Source organism: Apteryx mantelli, chromosome 19, assembly GCF_036417845.1.
Source record: "Apteryx mantelli isolate bAptMan1 chromosome 19, bAptMan1.hap1, whole genome shotgun sequence".
In the NCBI taxonomy this organism is placed as follows: Eukaryota; Metazoa; Chordata; class Aves; order Apterygiformes; family Apterygidae; genus Apteryx; species Apteryx mantelli.
The window spans coordinates 6,618,571-6,639,567 of record NC_089996.1 but is presented as its reverse complement, the minus strand read 5'-3'; the positions used below and the strand labels follow the sequence as shown (position 1 = coordinate 6,639,567).

At 46.6% G+C, this 20,997-nt stretch overlaps 1 protein-coding gene across 1 annotated transcript in view; it reads left to right on the top strand.

Annotated features, from left to right (window-relative positions):
* Positions 1–1,886: 1,886 nt before the first annotated feature.
* DNAH9 (dynein axonemal heavy chain 9) overlaps positions 1,887–20,997 on the top strand; it is a 207,981-nt gene continuing 188,870 nt past the window's right edge. The window contains exons 1-11 of the mRNA XM_067308503.1: positions 1,887–1,977; positions 4,852–5,063; positions 5,267–5,500; positions 7,888–8,055; positions 9,883–9,999; positions 10,935–11,085; positions 12,131–12,245; positions 14,141–14,209; positions 15,531–15,657; positions 17,696–17,951; positions 19,195–19,436. Coding sequence (XP_067164604.1) covers positions 1,902–1,977; positions 4,852–5,063; positions 5,267–5,500; positions 7,888–8,055; positions 9,883–9,999; positions 10,935–11,085; positions 12,131–12,245; positions 14,141–14,209; positions 15,531–15,657; positions 17,696–17,951; positions 19,195–19,436 — 1,767 coding nt within the window. The 5' untranslated portion in view covers positions 1,887–1,901. The remainder of the gene's footprint in view (positions 1,978–4,851; positions 5,064–5,266; positions 5,501–7,887; positions 8,056–9,882; positions 10,000–10,934; positions 11,086–12,130; positions 12,246–14,140; positions 14,210–15,530; positions 15,658–17,695; positions 17,952–19,194; positions 19,437–20,997) is intronic.

Below are 20,997 nucleotides of genomic sequence, written 5' to 3'. Positions count from 1 at the left end.
GTTGATCACTCTGGGTGAAGTTGCTGTGACTGCTGCAGAGCTTTATTAAATGTTCTCTCCAGGATGTAATTCCCGTATTAAAACAGCAGCTAAATCATGGTGGTTTTTTTTGTTTTTTTTTATGACTTTGTGTTTTTGGAACATGAAGCTAGACCATAACCTATGAAAACTAGCTCCCTATGTGGTCATTTGGAGCAGATACAGCTTGAGTAATAAACACCAACAAATGGAAAACTGTGCGCTCTTTTTTCTCCAGCCTGGAGCTGATAGATAAATCTATTGTTCATGCCACTGAGTCAGCTGTCATTGACTGGAGCTACCAGATCCAGGGAGTGCTGAAGAGAGAGTCCTCAGAGCCTCTCCTGCAAGGCAGCAACCCTAACCCGAAGGTGGAACTCGAGTTCTGGAGAAACAGGTACCTCTGGGCAGCCTGGCTAGAACTTGGTTTTCACTGACACTGGTTTTGAGTGGAAGGAAAGTGCTGGTGGCAGGCAAAGCTGTGTACACAAGCTGAAAAGACCAAGCTGCCTGAAGTCTATATAAAGACTTGAGCTAAAGAAAATTGCTCCCGCATAAAATATAATGCTCTGCAAAGTGTCTTGGAGATCACTGTGCAGCTGGCTGTATTTTAACTTGGCCTTGGCCCAAGGGCTACACCTCCTGTACATGTAGTTCACTAGGAACCAGCAATGTGAGTAAGAGCTGATGGAAACCTCTCCTGGGGCTTTTTTCTTTTCTGCCCAAGTAGCTTCTTTTTGAAGCCTGGAACATTTTCCACTTTCTAACAAACAGGAATATGGTTCTTTGGCTTAGATGAGGTGCTTATTATGCCCTGTGGTGTTGGAAGATCCTAATACAGCCTTCAGACTTGTCAGAAGCTATCTTTTATTTTTAAAAAAGACTCCAGTGATTTAACAAGCTCTGTCAACTTTATTAAAAAATACCGAGCTGATTTTCTGGTCTCAGCCTCTCCTGGCTGGTGCTTTGGAACAGGCATGCGACGGGTTTGGGATGGCCAAAGGAACAGATAATGCTTGCAGGTAAGAAGGGGTTCAGGAAGTTGCTGCTACTCCATGGTCACCAAGAGACTCTGATACCTACAGCAAAGTCTGCAGAGCTTGTCCATACTGCAGCTGCTCCAGGGAACAGTCTTTGCTATATGGATGTGTTTAGATCCAGCAGCTGAGGTGTAAATGGCAGAGGCAAGGTGTGAACACCTCTCCATGTCTGCAGACTTTGCTGGGGGTGGAAGCCTGCAGCAGAAGGGCTGAGCTGATATCTATGCATAGGATCTTCTGCGATCGATGCAGCTAGGTAGACCAATGTTCATCTGTCAATACCCAGAGATGTTTAGATAGCCAAGAGCCATGGGATGGAATTCTTTCCTGCCCTGTGAAAATCTTTGTGCTGTGTTGGTAAGGACTGACTGAGGGCAATGCCCTGCCTGCTGGAGAGCTGCCAGCGCCTGCAGAAATACTCAACGGCTTCTCTCAGCAGTGTCCTGCCGGTAGCAGAGCTGCTGTTGTGGTGAACTGCAGGGCCAGCTGTCTGTCTGTTGCCCATCCCGTGGCTCCCTGGAGGCCCTTCCTCCCATTTACATTCACTTCTGGGATGCAGTCTGTGTGTGCCTGGAGTGGATCCTAGGCAAAAAAAAAAAAAAAAAAAAAGTATTTTGACAGCTGAATGGTCTCCCACAAAGCAGGGAAGGCCCTGGGGCCAGCAGAGTTGGGGTGTCCCATACAACCCAGGCTGGGAAATCCTGAATCAGGCCCAGGGGGAGGGATGGTGTGTGTGGACAGCTGATGCTTTCTCAATGCAGGTTTGTTACTTGTCTTGGTTGCTGTAGGTATGATGACCTGGAGTGCATTTACAGTCAGCTGAGAATAAAGAAGGTCAGGAATATGGCAGAAGTGCTAGAGAGAGTCGAGAGCAGCTACTTCCCAGCCTTCAAAGCTATGCTCACGGATGTCGAGGCAGGTGAGATGCTGGGGCAGCTTCACCACATCTGTATGGGATGTGCTGATTTCTGGCCTGCCCCTTTTCCATCGCCTGGTTTTGCTGGTTTCAAGCTGAACGTGACTGTGATGGCACTGGTCATTAGGAGTCCTCTGTGACCCTTGGGACAGTGAGGAGACTGTAAGCGCATTGCTGGCCCTCTCTCTAATTTGTGGTATGCAACTGAATTCCTTGTACTTGATTGATGCTTTTGTTACCAGGTTGTGACCGTTTTGATCACTGGTCTGTTAATCCAGACCCTTTCCAAAGGTCAGGGTGAGCAGATTTGGCAGCTTTCTCTGCTGTAACAAAGCGTTCACAATCATCCGGTAGGACTCACTCCAATTGATCTGAAACATGCTGTGTACCTTGAGACCTTATTTCACCAGTGACTGTGGTGTCAGTCTGCAGGAATGGAAGTTCAGGATAAAACAATAAATCTTGTAGCCAACTGAAACTATTCAGAAGTTCATTAGACTGCTATTTCCCAGGCTTTGGCTGCACTGCAGCTCAAAGCTCCTTCCTAAAGGAACAGCAGTTTTCACTTTACCATAGGGCCCTTTGGGCCTGAGGATTTCAAGGCCTGTGATGAAAGCAGGCAAGTATTGTCACCTGTGCCATATGGAAAAGGGGGTTCCTGCAGTCGCATGCAAATCCAGGTAAAGCTGGGTATAGGCAGAGCTCTGCATCCTGCCTCATAGCGATGCGATGAGGAGGTCTGTTGCCCTTAAAGGACAGTGATACAGCGGAGGGAGTGTGATGCCCAGGGAGGATGGCCGTTGTCCTGCATCTCCTCCAGGTCTCTAAGCGTGCAGGCTTTGCTCTACATGATTGTGCAGTTATGCTTGTTGTTTCACCCCAAAAAGCCTGGTGTGTGGTTCAAGGCAGCCCCACAACACACGGCAGAATAGGGCTGTGTCCAAACGGGCTGCAAGCACGATGCAGCAAATGGCTGAGCCCTCAGTTTTATGCCGTATCCAGAACGTGCTTAACTCACCTGAGGAATGAGGCAGAGCAACTTCATGTAGTGAGTTCTCTGTCCACATCCCCATCCGGTAATGTCCTCTCAGGGCTGTAAGATCTGTCTAGCCCGCTGGTCGTGTTGCCACTTTTTCAAAGAGATTGTTGCAAAAATCCACCTGTGGGTGAATGACCTCTAGGGGGTAGTGTGGATCAATAGATCTGCTCTCTTCTCTCCTTTATTTTCACATTTTGGTGCGCTTCAGCGAGACAGGAGAGCTGCTCCTCTGAGCAGAAAAATGAAAGCACTGTCTCCCCCCATTTAGAGAGTTAGACTTTTTTTTTTTTTCCTTTTCACTAATAAGGAGAGTTATGAGGAAGGATGGGTTTTTTTTGCCTATTAGCGCAGCAAAATTCTACCTTAAAAATGCTGCTCTATTAAAAGTAGCGTTGTCTTTTTGCAGTGAGCTTTACTTAGAGGAATTCAGTCCAGCCAAAGGAAACATGGCAAATTCTCCTCCACAGTGAAAAGCCCTGTAGTCCTGCTGCTCTTCCCTTATAGCCCAACGCAACAGACCCATCAAGTCCATTTTCATCCCAGCTGTTCTCTGGCAAGACAAACCATTCAGGCTTTGTTAGCTCTGGTCATGCTGGCAGCTAACACTTTCCTTCACCGTTTTATGTGGAAACATATAATTTTCTAAGGATCCCTGTCACTCTACGCACCATGCAATTTATGTGAACTAGAGAAATGTACCGTATATAGGGAGCCAGGAGTTCGTTGTCAATCTAATTAGTGTTTTAAAAGTCTAATGAAAATGTAACAAATAGCTGGTTTTAGTCCATTACAGCAATACTAACACTTATAGTCCAAATTATCCAATTATTGTTAATTCCCATTAAAACACAATTCAAATTTGTACATACTGACATTTCAGAGTCTGGCCCTTTCCCCGGTGGTGTACTCACCTGTCCGATGTAGTGTTATAGCAAGCTGTCTTTGTCCCTAGGTCTTTGCTTGGGGGAGGATGTTGATGGTGAGCATTTCTTCCTCCTCAGTCGGGTCTGTTTCGGCTTATTTTTATGTGAGTTCAGGCACTTGCTGACACTTGTTTACTTGTTGGTCCACAAGTTTAATTACATGATGATCCCTTGGTTTTATTGATGTTTACAATATACGATGTAATTCCAGGGTAAAACCACACAGCTGTACAAAACTAAACTAAAGCTTTATACCAGTTGGACATAAGTCACCTTACTGTTGGGCAGCTATGCTGTTAAAGCCAGGACAAGCGAGACCATAGTCATCTGTCCTCTGGGCAATGGACTGGTATAGCTAAAACCAAGCTAAAATAAACTCAGGCCAAGACAAGTCACTCAAGGCCTGACAGGTCCCTAAGCCTCTATTGCTAAGTTAGTACAAGGCCTGTAGCCTGCTCATAGCGGTGGCAGCACTGTATTTGCTCTGCTGCAGGGCACGTTCCCTGCATCTCATTTAGCAGTTCTGGACTCAGTCTCTGAGCAGAGCCCTGTCCCAGCTCTGGGCATTCGCAGATCTCTCCTGCTGCTGTCACAAAACTGTTCTTTTTGAGCACTAGGCTCTATTTCCCCCACTAGTTCTCTTGATTCTAGTGCCAAAACTCTTGGTCGGTTCCTGGAAACTTGTTGTTGCCCTTTCCCTAGCCATTCTGTCAGTTTGTTTCCTGCCCTGGTTATTACCTATAGGTGAGTAACCTTCAAGGGTATTTCTTCAATTTACAAGTATATGCTCATCGGGACTGTTTGCCTTGTAAGACCTTTCTGTCAGGCGAGGTTGAGGCCAGAGCCCAGGCAATAACCTGACAGACCACAGCTCAGTGGATCTTACCAATTTTCCTGTTTTTTTTTTAAACACAGCTTTGACTGAAGCTCAGGACATTAACCTGCACCTGATGCCTCTCCAGCGCCGCTTGGAAGACATAGAGAGTGTTGAGTTCAGTGAGGTGAAGCCTTTCCTGGTCCCTCTGCTCCACGTGGTGTGTTTAATCTGGGTCACTTCCATGTACTACAACATGCCTGAGCGGATAATAGTGCTGCTCCAGGAAATCTGCAACCTCCTTATTCAGCAGGTGCATTCCAGTGTTGTCTACATTTGTCTTCAAAAGCTGTTTAAAATAAGTCCCTTTTCTCCTGCTTGTCGGTCCTTCCCTGGCAAAATAATTCTTTAAGTAGTAATGAATTTGACAAGCAGGTTAAAACATGTTCAGCATGAAAAGTCACCATTTTATGTGATGATAGAAGAGATGTCTTAGGTCTGATTTTGCTACTCCAGGCCCTGGTGTACCTGAGTCCAGAAGACCTTCTGAAAGGGGATACAGAAGAAAGCTTGGGCAAAGTGCAGACGGTGCTTGGCATCCTGAATGAGTTCAAAGTGCTATTTCAAGAGAGAAGGGAAAATCTTCACATGTATTATAAAGTAGGCCAAGAAGTGAAGGAATGGGATTTCCACTCCACGTTGGTTTTTGCGAGGCTGGACAGCTTCCTGAGCAGATTGCAGATGATAGAGGTGAGAATTTAGTCATTGCAAACCTTCAAGAGGGCTCTGCGGCCATAATTCACTTGCTAGCATCTTCCCTTCCTTTGCCCAATGCCAGGGGTTGTGGCCCTTCTCTTTGCTGTCAGGTTTCCTGTTGCAGCAAGCGAGGACCTTTTGAGATACACAGCTGTGCCCTTCTGTCCAGGTTGTTGGGTGTGTTTTTTGATTCCAAGAGTCCTTTGGGGGCAAAGGGATTGGGATTATTGGGGCCTGTGCTTTGCCAGGCTGTAAATAAAGCAATACAATCTCCTGGTCCTCCTCTCTTCCTGCTGCAGCCAGAGACACCCCAGAGACGTGTCCTGCCTGCCTTGGAGAGACCACGCTCTGCCCTTGGGGCAGGGCAGTGCTTAACTGTGCCATGTGGGGCTGAGAAGGAACAGGGCCATGTCACTTGTTGATTCACCTCTTCACTTCCTAATGGTCTGTCAGACTTGGGTGTTGTGGCTCAGAGATGTCCCAGTTCACCAAGGTCTAGCTCTGGGTTGTGTCACGCTCACCAGGCTGTTCAGTAGTCATCCGACGCATGAATGTCTAGTGTCATGAGTGCTGCCACCTCTCAACTCCCAGCATGATCAAGAGCTCCTTAAATAGGCTGTGATGTTTGTCTGCAGAGAGCAGGTCTGAAGTGTATTAGTCAGCCCCGCATGCACCTGTGTTCTCCGTGCTCTCCTTGTACCATGGCTGTGTCTAGGAGCAAAAAGTGGGGAACAGGGCTTATAGATACTGTATATGTCTGTTTTCTGTTATGCAGTTAACAACACAAGTATTCATCCACTATTCCATGCACTTTTAAAGTGGATCTCTTTCTTTATCATTGCCATGTTCCAATGCCATGCTGTGGCATGTCACATCACAAGATATTGAGCATATATCCTGTTGGCACTTGCCTTAGGAAAGTCTAAGCTGTTTTGCTCCCTCTCTTGTTCTGTGCAGTGGAACAGAATTTTTTACTGGTTGAAGCGCACTGCATATTTTTATGCATTATTTAATTAACTGTGTAGAAAACCATCATGACTGATGTCTGTTTTAAAGCTATTCAGAGCAATGGTTTCCAATAAGCATTGGTGTGCAGTAAACCAAATTATACTGGCCAGTATAGAGAGGAATATAAATAGACACACAAGTAACTGCAGGTCATCATGAGAAAAATATGAGTGACAAAGTAATAATGCACTGTAACTGCAAAGACTCTGGGGCACTGATTGCTGATTGCTTAGATACTATGAAGATGGGCTACAGAAAAAAAAGCTAGGCACAGAGGTTTTTAGCTGCAAATGCTTTCCTTTTTGGCCAATACCCACGTCCTCCTCCCGTGACTATCCCACACCTCCAGATACAGCAAAAGGCTGTAGTATATGCAGTCAGAGTGTAGGCCTGGAGAGGGCTGTGGAGTGAGCTGTAAATAATATCTAACAGCATAGCACATGCCAGCCTATTAATGAGGAAAGCTTCTGCCCTTCTCTGTCTCGTTTTTCCCCCCTCTTCTTTCCAAGCAACCCTGGTAAGACAAAAGTGCAACTGTTATCTCTACGTTGTTATTTTTACCTTAAAAAGTATTTGTTAAAATGAATGTTTTCCTTCTAAATAGTGTATGCGCATTTGTTTTCATTTTGAAAAGAAATTGCACAAAGGCTACGCTTATGCCTGTGCACAGGTAGCCCATAAACATCTGGAGAGAGTGGAGTCTCTTTTCCTCCGTTTATCTCACTATTTTAAATTGCATGTCTGTTATAAATCTGCTATCTGGCTGAGTTGGCTCTTTGGTAGCACCATATACTCACAAAAATGCAGGAGAGTTCTTAAAGCAGCAATCATTTAGTTGTCAGAGTACTTGCAAATGGTTGTTCACTTGGCTATATAGCTATTTCTGGTGAGGCTAACCTTGGTGGGACCTGTTAGTGCCCTGCATCTCCACACATCTGCCTGAAGCATCTCAAGGCAGCACTGAAGGCTATGATGCCTCAGAATAGCATTTGAAAATCTGGATGGGGGGCTGTGTGCTGGGTTGTTAACCAAAGAACCGCCCTCCCTTTTGGCAGCCCCTATCCTAGAGGCACTGATGCTCACAAAACACAGCCTGTTTGGATGTAAAGCTCCGTATCTGCTTCGTTCTGCTCTTTGGGGTTGTCCCTTGAGTTATGAGGAGCCCGCAACAGGCAGGATCTGCCTCCCCTCTTCTTGCTTGTGCCGTTCAGCCCTGCTGTGGTTTACCTTGAGCCCACACTGTGTGCCTGGGGAGGTCCTTCTGCCTGTCAGCGTCTGTCAAGGCAGCAAACGCGCAGCTCCATAGTGTGACTACTGTTGTCATCTTCATTTGTCAACATCTTAACTTGTGTGTTTCTCAATTGACTTTGAAGGATCTCCTAGCAACTGCCTTGGACCTAATGAAGCTGGAAAAGATTGAGTTCAGTGGGATTAAAGGAAAGGCCCTGAGCCAGCAGGTCCTGGGCATGTATGAGGAATTCCAGGAGGCGTACAAGGTGTTTGCAGAGCGGACCTATGACTGTCTCGACTTGACCAACATGGTAGGTGGGACTGGCCTGTGGGAATGCCTGCAACGTGCATGTTTTCAGAGCGACAGATTCCTCGGCAATAAAGCCTCAGTTCACTCGCAGTCCTGCTGATTTTTTTTCCAATCCCTTCCTCCTTTTGCTACGTTCTGATCTGTCGCTGTAGGGAAAAGGAAGCTGTTGGTCTTTCTGGCAGAGATTTGGGAGTTGCTGCAGGTCCATATCCATCACTTGTCTTGCTAGTTCAGAATCCTAGAACAGGGCAGCTAGGAAACTTGGATTTCCATGCCTTTTGTGCAAGCTTTTGCTGTACATGATGCTTGCTTGGGTGTGTGAGCTGTACCAACGTCTGTATCTCTCCGCTTGCCTGCTGTTAGTGCCTAGCTTGCCTGATGACAGCTGGCTCAAGTAATCTCCAGGGGCTGTGTTTGCTCTTGCCTAGTTGCACATATGACATCTGGTGCTCTCAGCATCCAGGGACTCTGTTTTTAAATGTTAATAATTTTTTTATTAAAGGAATATTCCCAGTCCTCTGGTCATGGCTCAGTGGCCATCCAGATCCCTGATGCTCAAACCAGCATGTGTCATACAAAACAGAGCACAGTGAATGAGTCACTGGCCTTATGGTCTATTTGGAAAATCTGACTCTTGGTTTTGACCCTGAGCTGTGTAGCCTGGGTAGGCTATGAAGGAAGGGTGGTAACTGTATTTCTAGAGGGGTTTGTATCCCTTGGTTGTGTTTGATCTGTCTCCTGATTTCTTCTACTCCTTCTCCCATCTGCCCTGGGATCAGTTTGCTACATCCACTTAGCAGGACACAGCCAGGCCTGTCTACATGCACAAAGGAGGCAATAGTAAAGCTGGAGTGGTTTATGGACCATTGGGGATGATATATTGGCAGAGGCATGCTAGCTTGCTTCCTGTAGTTCCCAGTACATCTCTGCAGTAGGTGGCACGTGCCCAGTACTGCCCAGGAGGATCTTGCTGGAAAGCTGCTTGCTCCAAGCCACTTTTCTTTCAGGAGGGAGGACGCTGAAAGAGCTGTGATGATTTGGTGACCCCATGGCCTGTCACGTGACTTTGAGTCAGACTTGTTCTTTCAGCACTTGAGTTTTGCACCCTCAGCTACTGCTTAGGGCCTCTTTTGTAGATCAAGCATGGCATTTGTTCCTGCTGGAGCTCAGTAGTGATAATAGCAAAGCTGTTGGCTTGCTCTTTGCCATTTCTCATGAGAGTGGGACTCATGGCCTTATTTTTAGTGGCTTTGTCCAAGCTAGGAAGCCTGAGATCTCCCTTTTTGTCAAGTCCAGCCATTAATTCTGGTTCTTTTACCTTTAGGAAAAAATAAACCTAGGTTTTTCCCTTAAGCTTCAAAGGGTTTATAACAATAGAGGCAAGAACAACAGTGCCAGAAGATAATGGAAGTTGCCTTGTTGTTGTCTCATTACTTACAATGACTTACTTCTTTTGGTTTGAAAGCCGATTGTATTTGTAGCTCAGAAGGTGCATCTGTGGGATTTCTGGATGATGGGTGTAGTTTTCAGACCATGTTGGAAAAAACACAATCTGGCCTGCCTTGAGGCTGAAGTTAGTGCTCTTTGTGCTGTGCAAAGCCTGCAGGACCAAAGGCGACAGCCCAGCAGGGAAGGCCAAGATTTCAGCAGGGGGACAGTACAGAAACTTTCTCAAGTGTAATGGAGCTGTACCACATTGTGGCAGCTAAAGATTGGTCAGGGAAGCGGCTTGCTCCTTCACAAAGGAGAAGAGGAGAATCTCTGAATCAAGAGGATGTAGGTGGTGGTGTTCCGCAGCCTCATGCCTCACTGTTTTGCCTCTCCATAGGAGTTTGAGCGAGATGCCTTTGATTTCCAGCAGAAAGTAGAAGATATGGACCGAAGGCTGGCGACTGTTTTCATCCAGGCTTTTGATGATGCCTCAGACTTGGAGCATGCCTTCAAGGTTTGTGTCCATTGCATCTCTTCTCTTTTGTAGAAGGAAAATCTGGGCGCCGACAGTTTTGCTCTGCAACAATCATATAGAGGAGGTCCAGGCTGGTGGTGTGGCTACAGGCACACTGGCTGGCTGTGAACTGATGGTGTTTATAGGCTGGGATGGACAGGATGAGACGATGAGACCTGTAGTGTTTCGGCTGGTCTTGATCAGTGACACATGGGCTTGTGGGTCCTCATGCACTGTCAAGCCACTGAGCTGGCAGCAGGGCGTTTGCTGAAAGCATTGGGAGTATTTCTGCTCTTCCTGTTAAGGTACAAAATGGGCCTTTGTTCAGCTTTAAAAAATGTAATTAAGGAAATTATCCAAATAATGCTTTGAGTTACAAGGAGTTTTATTTGTTTGCATCTGTGAGTTGGAGGAAATTACCCTTTTCCTAGGATTTTCTGGTGAGAAATGCTGTCAAAAAATTAGGTGTTAATATCAAATGGTCATACTTAAATTTTGGAAACTCAGGTTTCTCTCTAAACAAGACTGTTTTGTTTACTAGTGAATCTGGCTTGGGGAAAAAGTAAATGGTATTTTCAGAAAAATTTCAATAAAAGTGTTTGTAGAGAAGATTGTAGAAAATGATAGCATTTATCTTTTTAACTTTTTTGTAATAAATAACAAATTGTGAAGTATTTGGAAAATGACCATTGGGATATGGTTCTCCCCCAGAGAAAGTCTGAGAAACTCTGTAATAAAGGGTGAGGCTTTCTCAAAAAAATGCAGTAAAGAAAAGAGGTATCCCCTTTCCAAACTGACCCTCATTGCAGATGGTATCAAAACCTCTGGGCTAATGAGGAAAGTCCTAGTGAGACATGTTTCTCGGAAGAAATTGGGATTGTGATTTTTTTTTTTTCCTCTCTCTCTTTTTTTTTCCTGCTTGCTCGCCTCCTCAGTTGCTGGACATGTTTGGAAGCCTTTTGGAGCGACCAGTAATAGCTGCGGATGCTGCCAACAAATATCCTGTCCTCATCAGCATGTTCGACAACGCCTTGGATGATGCTAGATTGATCTACTCCAGACATATCCAGGCAGAGCTGGAGCTGGGTGGGAAGCACTTACTGAGCAAATGATTTTACAGGGAATTGAATTTAGATGAATTTTTTTGGCAAAATAATTTGCTTTTTCTAAGGAATCCCAAATCTCCCAATTTGCAAACATTTTCCGCCACTGACAGTTCCTAGTGGAAATGGAGATGCCTGGGAAAACTCTCTGTTCTTATTAGTAGAACAAATAATCTGTTGGGAGAAAGAGCACCTTTTTTATGTGTCTGCATGTCAAGTGGCAGGGAATGAAGATACATGCTGAGTTTTACCCCCAGCAAGGCTGTGATGGAAGGTTTTTCTCCACACTTTTATGCTGCCTCTAACAATCTGTGGGACTTGCAAACCCACTCATGTGCTCCCACATATGGATTGCTAGTGTTTCCCTTGTAATGCTGTAAATGCAAAATGTGTTAGTGGGAGTTTGTAACCAAGGGTTTGCCTTTTCCAGGCTTATGATTTCCTAGGAACACTGGTGCAGGAGGTAATGGGTAGACTCTTACCAGATTATGAAGATGAGAATGTTTTAGAACAGTGGCCCAGTCACCCGCCTCAGAAGGACTGTACTGGAACCAGAAAAGGTCCAGAAGAGGCAGCAGTGGTAGAACCAGTACAAGTCACAAAAAGGAATGGAAAGATTCATGGAGGATGAGTCCATCATTTGCTAAGAATTTGAGGTGGAGGTTGTTCTGTGGGTGTTATGCCAGATGGTCTGAACTAGCTTCTGGTCCAGAAGTCCCTTAAACAGTGCTTTTGGAAGCAGGGAGTATATTCCAGGCAAAGGATGCTTCTGTAACAGCTCCATTTCTAACGTATACTGGGCTTCTCCTTTGATCTGAGCCATTGTCTCCATGCTTAGGTCCAGAGGCACTAGGAAACTTGCCCTGGTTGCAGACCTCTGTCAGTATGGCAGATGCCTGGATTTAATGAAGGAAGCTGGGAAATCACCACAGTTTTATGCAAATAACTGGTTGGTGGTGTATCTTTGGGGTTAGAAGTGCAGCGTTTAGTCAAATGCCTCAAATGCTGTTTCACTGTGCCGTCCACAGGATCCCCCCCTGTGCACAGGAACATGCCGCTGGTAGCTGGAGCGCTGGGCTGGGCTCGGGAGCTGCGAGCACGAATCCAAGTGCCATTTGGTCACTTCAGGCACATCACACATCCGTGCGTGTCTGTTGCAGCTAAGTTTGCTTTATGACCATTTTGATTTCTTTTCGCTAATCAGTCTGATTTACCTTCTGTGTTGAACATTATCCAGTGGTTAAACCTAGAATAGTTCACAGTGAAAGAGCTGTGATGTGATTGCATTTGTGCTTTTCAGCTTCATTTTTTAAGAAACTCATTAATTGGATTTGTTTTGAAGTAGTTAAGAGACACAGTGGGATAGTATGTGGGCTATTCAGCTTTCAGACATAGCCTTAGGTTGTGACTGAAAGAGGTTCTGGAACTTTTCCCACTGTGACACCATTTAGCGTGTGGTCCAGGACCTGTCTGGGAGCAGCCCAGGCCTAGGCTATAAGCCCCGATTCCAGCATCATCCAAGCTCTGAAGGGACGAGAGGTGCTGAATTGGACTCATCTGAGGTGGAGTGATGGAGCCAAGTGAGTTTCCAGGTCTGTGAACAGATCAGGGCTTGGCTAGGTGCGGTGGGAGACGACTCGCTGAGCAGCAAGCAAAGGAGCGATCTGAGAAGATCAGGGAAAGCAAATGAGAATTTGGGGACTTTTTTCACATTCATGAGACATCCTGTAAAAGCCCTGCAAGCAAAGCAATGTTGTAGTTAACAGGATAACTGAAGGCAATCCAGGGAACGCACCTTGTAGCTCACAGAAATAGCTTTATTTATGCCAGAGGGTATTCTCAATAAATAGATATTGTATTTTTGATGTCTCTACCGAAAAAAGCCATCTCGATCGCTGTGCAATAGTTCTAGTCCTCTCTTGCTGTGTATTGTCATTATGTAAATGTCTTTAGATATGCTGTTATTCCGCAGCAATAAAGACATCTGTGCAATGAGACAGCCCCTTGGATTGTCCCCAACACAGAGCCCAAGGTATCATGTCCTGTTTGAATTTGAATAGCGAATTTTTTAAACCATGAAGGACCCAGATCTGCATTTCACATTGATTTTCTTTCCTCTGCTTAGAGCAGTTAATAACCTGCCCTGCAGCAGGGGTGACATGAAGCTGTTTCTTGCGTGCAACTTGAAAGGGGAAAAGGATTAAAAAGGGAAAAAGAAGTTTGGGTTTTTTTTGCTGAGGATGGTATAAGAGCCTATTTACTTCCAGAGACTTTGATCAGGACTTGCTCTAAAGCGACTATGTTGCTCAGTGGTGACTGTGCAATTGTTCCCTGTGCTTTCAGTTGAACTTGTAGTGGATGTAAATGGTCCTTTGTGTTAACTGGGAATTTGCTAGGTTTTGTTTGAGTTAATGCGGGATTTCATCAAAATATCTTCCAAAATCAAGAATGATTTTCAGGAAATCTTGGAAACTGTAGAAGAAATTGTAGAAAAACTGGCCTTCTAAGAATTGTTGTGGCTAGCTGCCTCCTTGGGTGCAGAGACAGTTGTACAGTACAGGACAGCGTGTCTGTGCCTCTGACTCCCAGCATGTGGGATGCCTTTGTTCTTCCCTACTCCTACAGTTTGAGGGACACAAATCCAGCACCATGAAGAACTGTGTCTAGCAGGAGCCACGTGCTGCTTCCTTCTGAGCCGCCTTGAACTTAGGAAGTGCTGACTGGTAAACAGGTTGCCATGTTCTGTGCAAATACAGAGTGTGCAACTCACAGCATTAGGCCTGTTAAAGAGGTCAGTATTCCTGCAGTATGTAGATCCCATTTGCAGGTTGCTGTACAAACACACAAGAAAGGCTATCTAAGACCCAATATACTCTTTGTGCAGTGAAATGCTTTCCGGTGAGATGGCAGAGGTAAGTGAAGTTAGTCTGTCCTACAAAATGGGGGATGATCTTGGGGAGGGATAAACACAGCCTCACAGACCTAGACTCCCATTTCCATGGGCTACATAATGCTGAACTTGTCTGTTGTGCCACCAGCTGCCTGGACTCTGCTGAAGGAAGAAGGGTTATGGAGAAGTATGAAGAAATGCTCCAGCTGCTCAAAGGGTAAGTGCCTCAGGCAAGACTGTGACCGTATGAAATAATGTTCTCTTCCTCTAAAGCACCTTCCAGCACATTTACCAGCCCAAATCCCAGGAATGTCTCTTTCCAGGCTGGAAGGAGTTTCCTGAGAGAGGAGGAGGAATCCTTTTGCCGTATGTCACAGATTTTCTGTGGTGTCTTGAAATGCTGTGGGAAGCTCACATGGAATGAACGGCTGCCATACAGCATAGCAAAAACATTTGTAGAAACTTCTGCTGAGTATAGAAGCTGTTGTGTACGCTGGTAGCCTATAATGTGGCAAAACCTGGGTTGATTTCATCTGGAGTGTGAAAAACTGCTCTAGCACTGACCTGCCTCTGTGCCAGACCTCCCAGCCTGCTTGTGCTCCTTCACAAAGTGTATTTACAGTGGCTGTAATGCACATTTTCCATATTTTGGGGTGGTGTTCACTTTTCCCTGACCTATTATTTTAAAGTTCGCTGTTAAATCTGAACTGTTCGCTCTGAGCTTTCCATGTTATCCTTGGGAAACAGACACATCCTCAGGGAGGAAATGTGTCTGCAGGTGCCTGTTCTCCATTGGCGGTGAAGGGAGCTGAGCGATAGTCAGGAGCACATTAACAGTGGAGGGAGTTCCAGCAATAGCAAATGTGCGGCTGTAGCAGAGGATCCCAGATGACTCTAGCATAGGTGTTTTTTCTGGGTAACGTTTCCAAAGTGCTCAGATAACAAAATGATTCAGAAGTGATTTTGTCTTTTGGGTGGTAGGGACCCCTGACTGTCCATGACTTCTGAGATCTCAGGATGCAGATTCAGTCCTCTGTGTTGTAGTCCCCAACGGTGTGACTGAGCCATCTAAGAGCTGAATTGTCCTCTGAAGCTGACTTCTCTCTACACTGATTCTAAGAGAACTGAGGGCAACTGCATTTCTAGCTCCACAGCCTCAGCTATATGCCTGAGATATATGTAGATGAAGTGAATCCATCCCTATGACTTGTATGTATTTAGGCACCTGAACCACTTAGACACTTTGGAAATCCACACTAGCTGCTTATCTACTGCTTGAGGGCAAATATTTTTGAAAGTCTGTCTCTAAATCTGAGTCGTCTGCTAAAAATGGTACTTGAGTGATCTTTGCATTCCTGACTTGATGCTGTCGCTGGTTTTTGAGTGTTTGTGTTTGGAGTTATGTTGTCTGTGGAAATGGTGTGGATATGTTTTTAAAATTCTTGTTCCTCGGCTCTCAGAAGTGGGCTTGATTTTCATTTATTGTACATCTTGATCTGCTGGCTCGGTAGGTGCATGGTGGATGTTTTTTGTGGCAGGTATCAGGAAAAGCTCTATGAAGACTGGTCCCAGACAGTCTCTGAAAAATCACAGTACAACCTCACTCAACCGCTCATCCGACGAGATCCAGAAACAAAGCTGATTGCAGTCAATTTTGATCCCCAGGTAAAACCTCCTGCCAGTTAGCTTTCCTGCCTGTCTGCAGGCACACCTCACTTTGCCGCTGTTTCTCAGCAGGCCCTGCCATGCAAGGGAGTTCTGGTAGGGTTTTGTATTAGATCTCTTCTGTTAACATCTGTGGAGCCCCTTTTGTGGCAGGTAATATGAATTTAGCGTATTCTTTCTGGACACTGTGTCCTGGTAAAACATCACGGAATCACAGAATGGTTGAGATCAGGATTAAGAATTAAGGAGAGCAAATTCTACCTACAACTGGTGGCAGGAAAGCCTTTGAGTAGTCAGATGTTTAACTGGTGTTTGCATCTCCAAACTGGACTTGGTACTGGTATGAGGAGTGTTGGGGCACCATGTACAGAGGTGGTTTCCTGATATGTGTATCTGAACTGTGGGATTCCTGAAAGTATATCAAAGAACCAGGAAAGGTTGATTCCATTTATGCCAGTTTTGTTGCCGTTGAATTTCCTTTATAGCGGTTTATGAGGCCTATAATAGAAGTAAAATCTTTTCTCTGTCCCCTAGAGTTCCCTTAAACCTGGTCTCCAGCATAGGGAGAATGGATCTTTCCACCTCTTCCAAGGGAGAGAGGGGTCCAAGCCAGCAGTGTGCATAGATGGATCAAAAGCTTCTGGGGCCTTGTGAGACCCAGGATCTGCCAAATGTAAAAATTTCATTTGCTGGGGAGAGGCTGAATCTCAGGGACCTGGGACGCTATGGCTTCAAAAACTTCCCAGGGTCCTGCAGCATGCAGGGAGAGGGAAGTGTTTAGGTTTTAGAGCTCATTCAAGGCTTTGCCTTCAGTCAAGGGGTTTGTCCATCTTCTTGAAGGCCCCCTGCTAAGGTGGGAACCAAATGGCCTCAGGGAATGTTTTCCATCCTTCACCATAGTGGCAGGATATGGAGCCTGTGATGGGGACTTCCCAGACCCTGGCAGCACAAAGAAAAAGAGAGGGGAGTCTGGCTTTATCTCGCTCACCTTCTTGCTCCCTCAGTCCCCTGGCTTCCCCTCCTCTCCTACCCATCCTCCTTCATCCACCTCTCCAGAGGTTCCTTCCCTTCAAAGGAAGCGTGCTTTCTGGAGACCTTGGCCAATTCTGTTGGGTGTTGGATTTTGGCTAGCATCAGGCAATGTGGCTCAGTTTCAAAAACCCTTGCCTGTCCCTGGGGTCACCCAGCTTCTTGGAAGGACAGTGACAAAGGTGTCTGGCAGTTCAGTCCATGCAGGTGTTGTTTCACCCATTTTTCATACCTGCAGCTTCCCAGGTTTCCTATGCAAAATAGGAGCTGGGAACAGGGACCAGAAGGCATGAATGGGACAAGATCAGTGAGACTGATGAGTAGATGAGGGGAGAGCAGTGGATGTTGTCTACCTTGACTTCAGCAAGGCTTTTGACACTGTCTCCCATAACATCCTCATAGACAAGCTCAGGAAGTGTGGGACTCAGATGTGCACTGGTTCTGAGTGGCTTTGTTTGGGCTGGGAGAGATATCCAACAGAAGGCTTTGATAGAAGCTGGATACACTGAAACAGGAGGATTTGAGTCTTCTCTCACTGGGTTTGAGGCCATATTTTTTTAATGCCAATCAGTACCAGCAAACCAACAGAACTGGAGTCTGATCCATCCTATCTTTCTGTAGAAAACTGTTCACTAAGCTCTGCTTGTCAGCATCTATGCAGGCACCTTGATTGCGCAGTATCCCTGACAGACTTTTTTTTGCTGGTGATGACCATTGAAAGGGCCAGAGTCCAACATGGCTTTCAGGGGCTATGTAGAATTTGCTAGCTTGGCAGTTAGGAAAACTGTCTTTATTTAATTGGAAAGAAAACCAGAGGCAGAGATCAATGAAAGACAGACAGTACAGACTCGGAGGTGTCCGGCCCCTTTTCAGAGCATGTTGCTTTGTGAATAAAACAGCAGAAGAACGTTGCTCTTGAAAACCCTAAACATTCAGGATTGATTGGAGAGCGTCTGTCAGATAAAGGTGAAAGATTTGTTCCATATTCAGCTCTGCTGTGTTTCTCCAGCTGGTTTCGGTGCTGAGGGAGGTGAGTTACCTGTCCAGCAGCCAGAAGGGAAGCATTCCACCAATGGCAGCAGAAATCTATTCCTCCAAGGAATCGTACCGGCAGATGGTGGCAAACTTGGAGCTGATGGTGAACAGATACAACAAGATTGTGAAGACAGTCCTGGAGGTCGAATATCCTCTAATACAGGGGCAGTTGCAGGATATTGACTTGAAGCTGAAAGAAGCAGAAGAAAGGCTGAACTGGAAGATGGAGGGTGAGTTAGTACTGTGTTAGGGCAGACAGGCATGCACGTAGGTCTTGTCAGATCCCCCTGTGTACACAGCTTCTGTTGCCTCATTCCCAGCTGTGATTCCCAGCAGGGCAGGTGACTTGCCAGCAGAGCCAATACCAGGAAGGTGAAGGGCAGCCCCAAGCTTGCCTGCTCCTTTCCACATCCCCTTGCTCTGCTGGAACTGTGGACAGGAGTCCTGCTCCCTTCAGGTTAAGCCTGGACTTGTAGGGGAGGTTGGCCTTGCAAGCAGTGCAGCCACTGAGTCTTGGTTTTGCAAGAGCCGGCAAGGCTGGGATTTGAAGGCTCTGCTCAGGGCCTGTGCTGGCCACCCCTTGCCAGCACAACCCTGTTGTGGGGCTGTATGCCTGTGTCCCCAAGGCCACTGCTTGCTTGTCCAGTTTTGCTGGGAGTGGGAATCTCCAGCCTCAGCGACCACCTCAAGATCTTTTCCAGAGGATGAAGTACTGCAATTAGAGGTGGGTTTTGTGCACCTTGACTTTGAGGTGATTGAACTAGTGTTCTTGCTTCATCAGTTTTAACTGCAAGCAGAGTAGAGAAAGACAGTTTGTTTCCTCTTGGTAAAAGCAAACTGCTCACTGGTGGAATATATGTTTCTGTCATCAGGCTTGCAGTAGTACAGGAACAAGGGTCCCCTCTTGGGAACTTGCAAAGCAGAAATCCTGATGCTGAAAAACATTTTTTTCAGATGGCTCCATTGCACAATAAAGATGGAGGGATTTTCTTGCGGAGAAGCCCCAAGTTCCCTGCATCTGAGTGCAATCCTTGCTCGTGCCTGGGGCAGGCACAGCCCAGGCATTAGGGCTGCATGTGCAGGGTCCCCATTCTAGTGGTTGTGGCAGGGATGCCCAGACTGCTGTATTCGTCCTCCGTTGTGTTCTCTCCTGTAGCAGAAAGCGGGAGATCAAGCCTGACTAGAGGGAAGCGTGAGCCATCAGCCTGGTCTGGATGTTCCCACAGTGCTGGTGCTGGGAGAAAGCAGAGGCTGTGGCTGTCTGTACTATGGCTCGCTGGGGTAGGAAGGAGCTAGAAGTGGCTAAGGGCAGGAAGCTGTGCTGTCAGTGGCAATAGTAAGCATTTTGCATTAATGATGGGCAAGAAATACATGAAACTGTAAGGAAGAAGTCAGAGGCTGATCCTAAAGGTTCTTGGGAGCTTGGCCCAGCAGCTCTGAAAATATGTAGTCAGTCATCTTGTTTGTTGACAGGTGTCTGGGATCACATCTCCACGGTGATGGATGGTGTCCACAGCCTCGAGCAGAGGATGCAGAAAGCCAAAGACAATGTTGAGGAGATTCAGACCATCATAAGATCATGGGTGTCACCTGTATTTGAGAGAAAAGATGGTAAAAGGGAATCACTGCTGAGCCTAGAAGACTGTCAGGACTGCCTGGAAAAGCGTTACAGCCTCATCCGAGAGTCCGGGCTGAGGATTCATTCACTGGTAAAGGTGAGGGGAATGTTCCCTAGGGGCAAATTGTCTCTTCACAGGCTCTGTGTCTCTTTCCAGCTTTCCAGAGCTGTTTCACCTTAACATTAACTCACCGAACTCCTTTGAAAAGCTAGTGTTAATTAATGATAGCTTTGTTGAGAGACCTGGTATGGCTGTGTGGTGCGATATTGCTGGCTCAGTGCTGCTGGGGACCCAGTTCAGGACAGAAACACGAGCAGCTGTAACCTAGCCAAGGAATTCAGATCCGGCTGCAGCAGAGAGGCAGCCCTGGATTTTGTGAAGCCGCTAGAGGGAAGTAGTGCATCAGCCTCCGGGATCGTGGTCAGAGGAAAATCACCCTTCAAAATATTTACCTGAAAATACGCAAGCAGCTGACTGGGGTTGACCTTTCTGTTTCAGACTTGTTGTCCCCCTGTGGGAGCAGGAGGTGATGCTAACAGTCAGGAGGGAAAGCTAAGTGGTAGGAGAAAGGTATTTCAGCTGCTGTCCAAAGTTTCGGTGCTTTCTGGTGACGTCACTGGAGCTGAGAGTCGTCATTGCAGTCCAGGAGAAATTTCAAAGCTCTGCTCCTCACCTTTCCTGAGGGAGGTGCTTTGCATGGCAGGGTCAAGCACGTTGGTCTGGAGGGAGATGGAATTCAGATCCAGCTCTCTCCTAAGGGTCGCTGTCTGACCTTGGACTCTCTTGAGAGGATGCTGATCCTCTCTGGGACACCCAGCTCTTGCTGCTCACCTTGCCTAGCTGTGTGCAATCAGCTCTGAACCTCTAAAGCCCCTTTCTCTGCACACCAAACCTTTGGCAAGGATTTTACAGTGTCTGTGTCCTCAGCTTTCTCCCGGGCCTGTTTCTTGAGAGTCTTTATGCAGCTTGAACACCATTCACCAGGCTGCTCAAAATACAAAAATCTCACATTAGAGACACTAGTAACAGAGGAAGTACGAGGTGTAATGCATTCACCAAGGACCTTGGTTGGCTAATCCTCCTCTGCTGTGAGCATGGTGCTTCCCAAGAGGCCTTTGGCCATGGCGACCTTGTTCTGGGTCCAGCAGTGTGAATCATCGCTGCCTCAGCTCAAAGCCCCATATTGCTTTTCTGCTACAGCTATAACAGGCTTAGCCACTTCCAATTACTGCCCAAAGGCCCAGGGTATCTCTCAGTCTGTCTGAGGAGGACACGGGCTTGTGGTCATGGCAGGAAGGTTGGCATCACTGGCATGATGGCACTGCCAGTGCTGCTCACGGAGGCAGGACTAACCGCAAAGCAGCATGAAGGTCCCGGGGAAAGGCACCATGTCCCAAGAGGGAGCTCTGCTGGTGTCCCTATGCCTGTGTCGCTGCCAGTGCTAACCAAGTCTGCTGTGTTGAGGAAGAGCAGCAGAAGGACCAAGACCTGATCTGCTCGGCTTGCTCAGGTTGCTTAAGTTTTCCTAGGAGTAGGTAGCTTGAGGCTGCTGTAAGGAAGCACTGTGAGCGTTTGGGTACATGCACCCACAGGCAAAGACAGAACAGTGTGTGCTACATGCTGGCCAGCTGTTCACTCTGGCTTCTTGCACTTATCC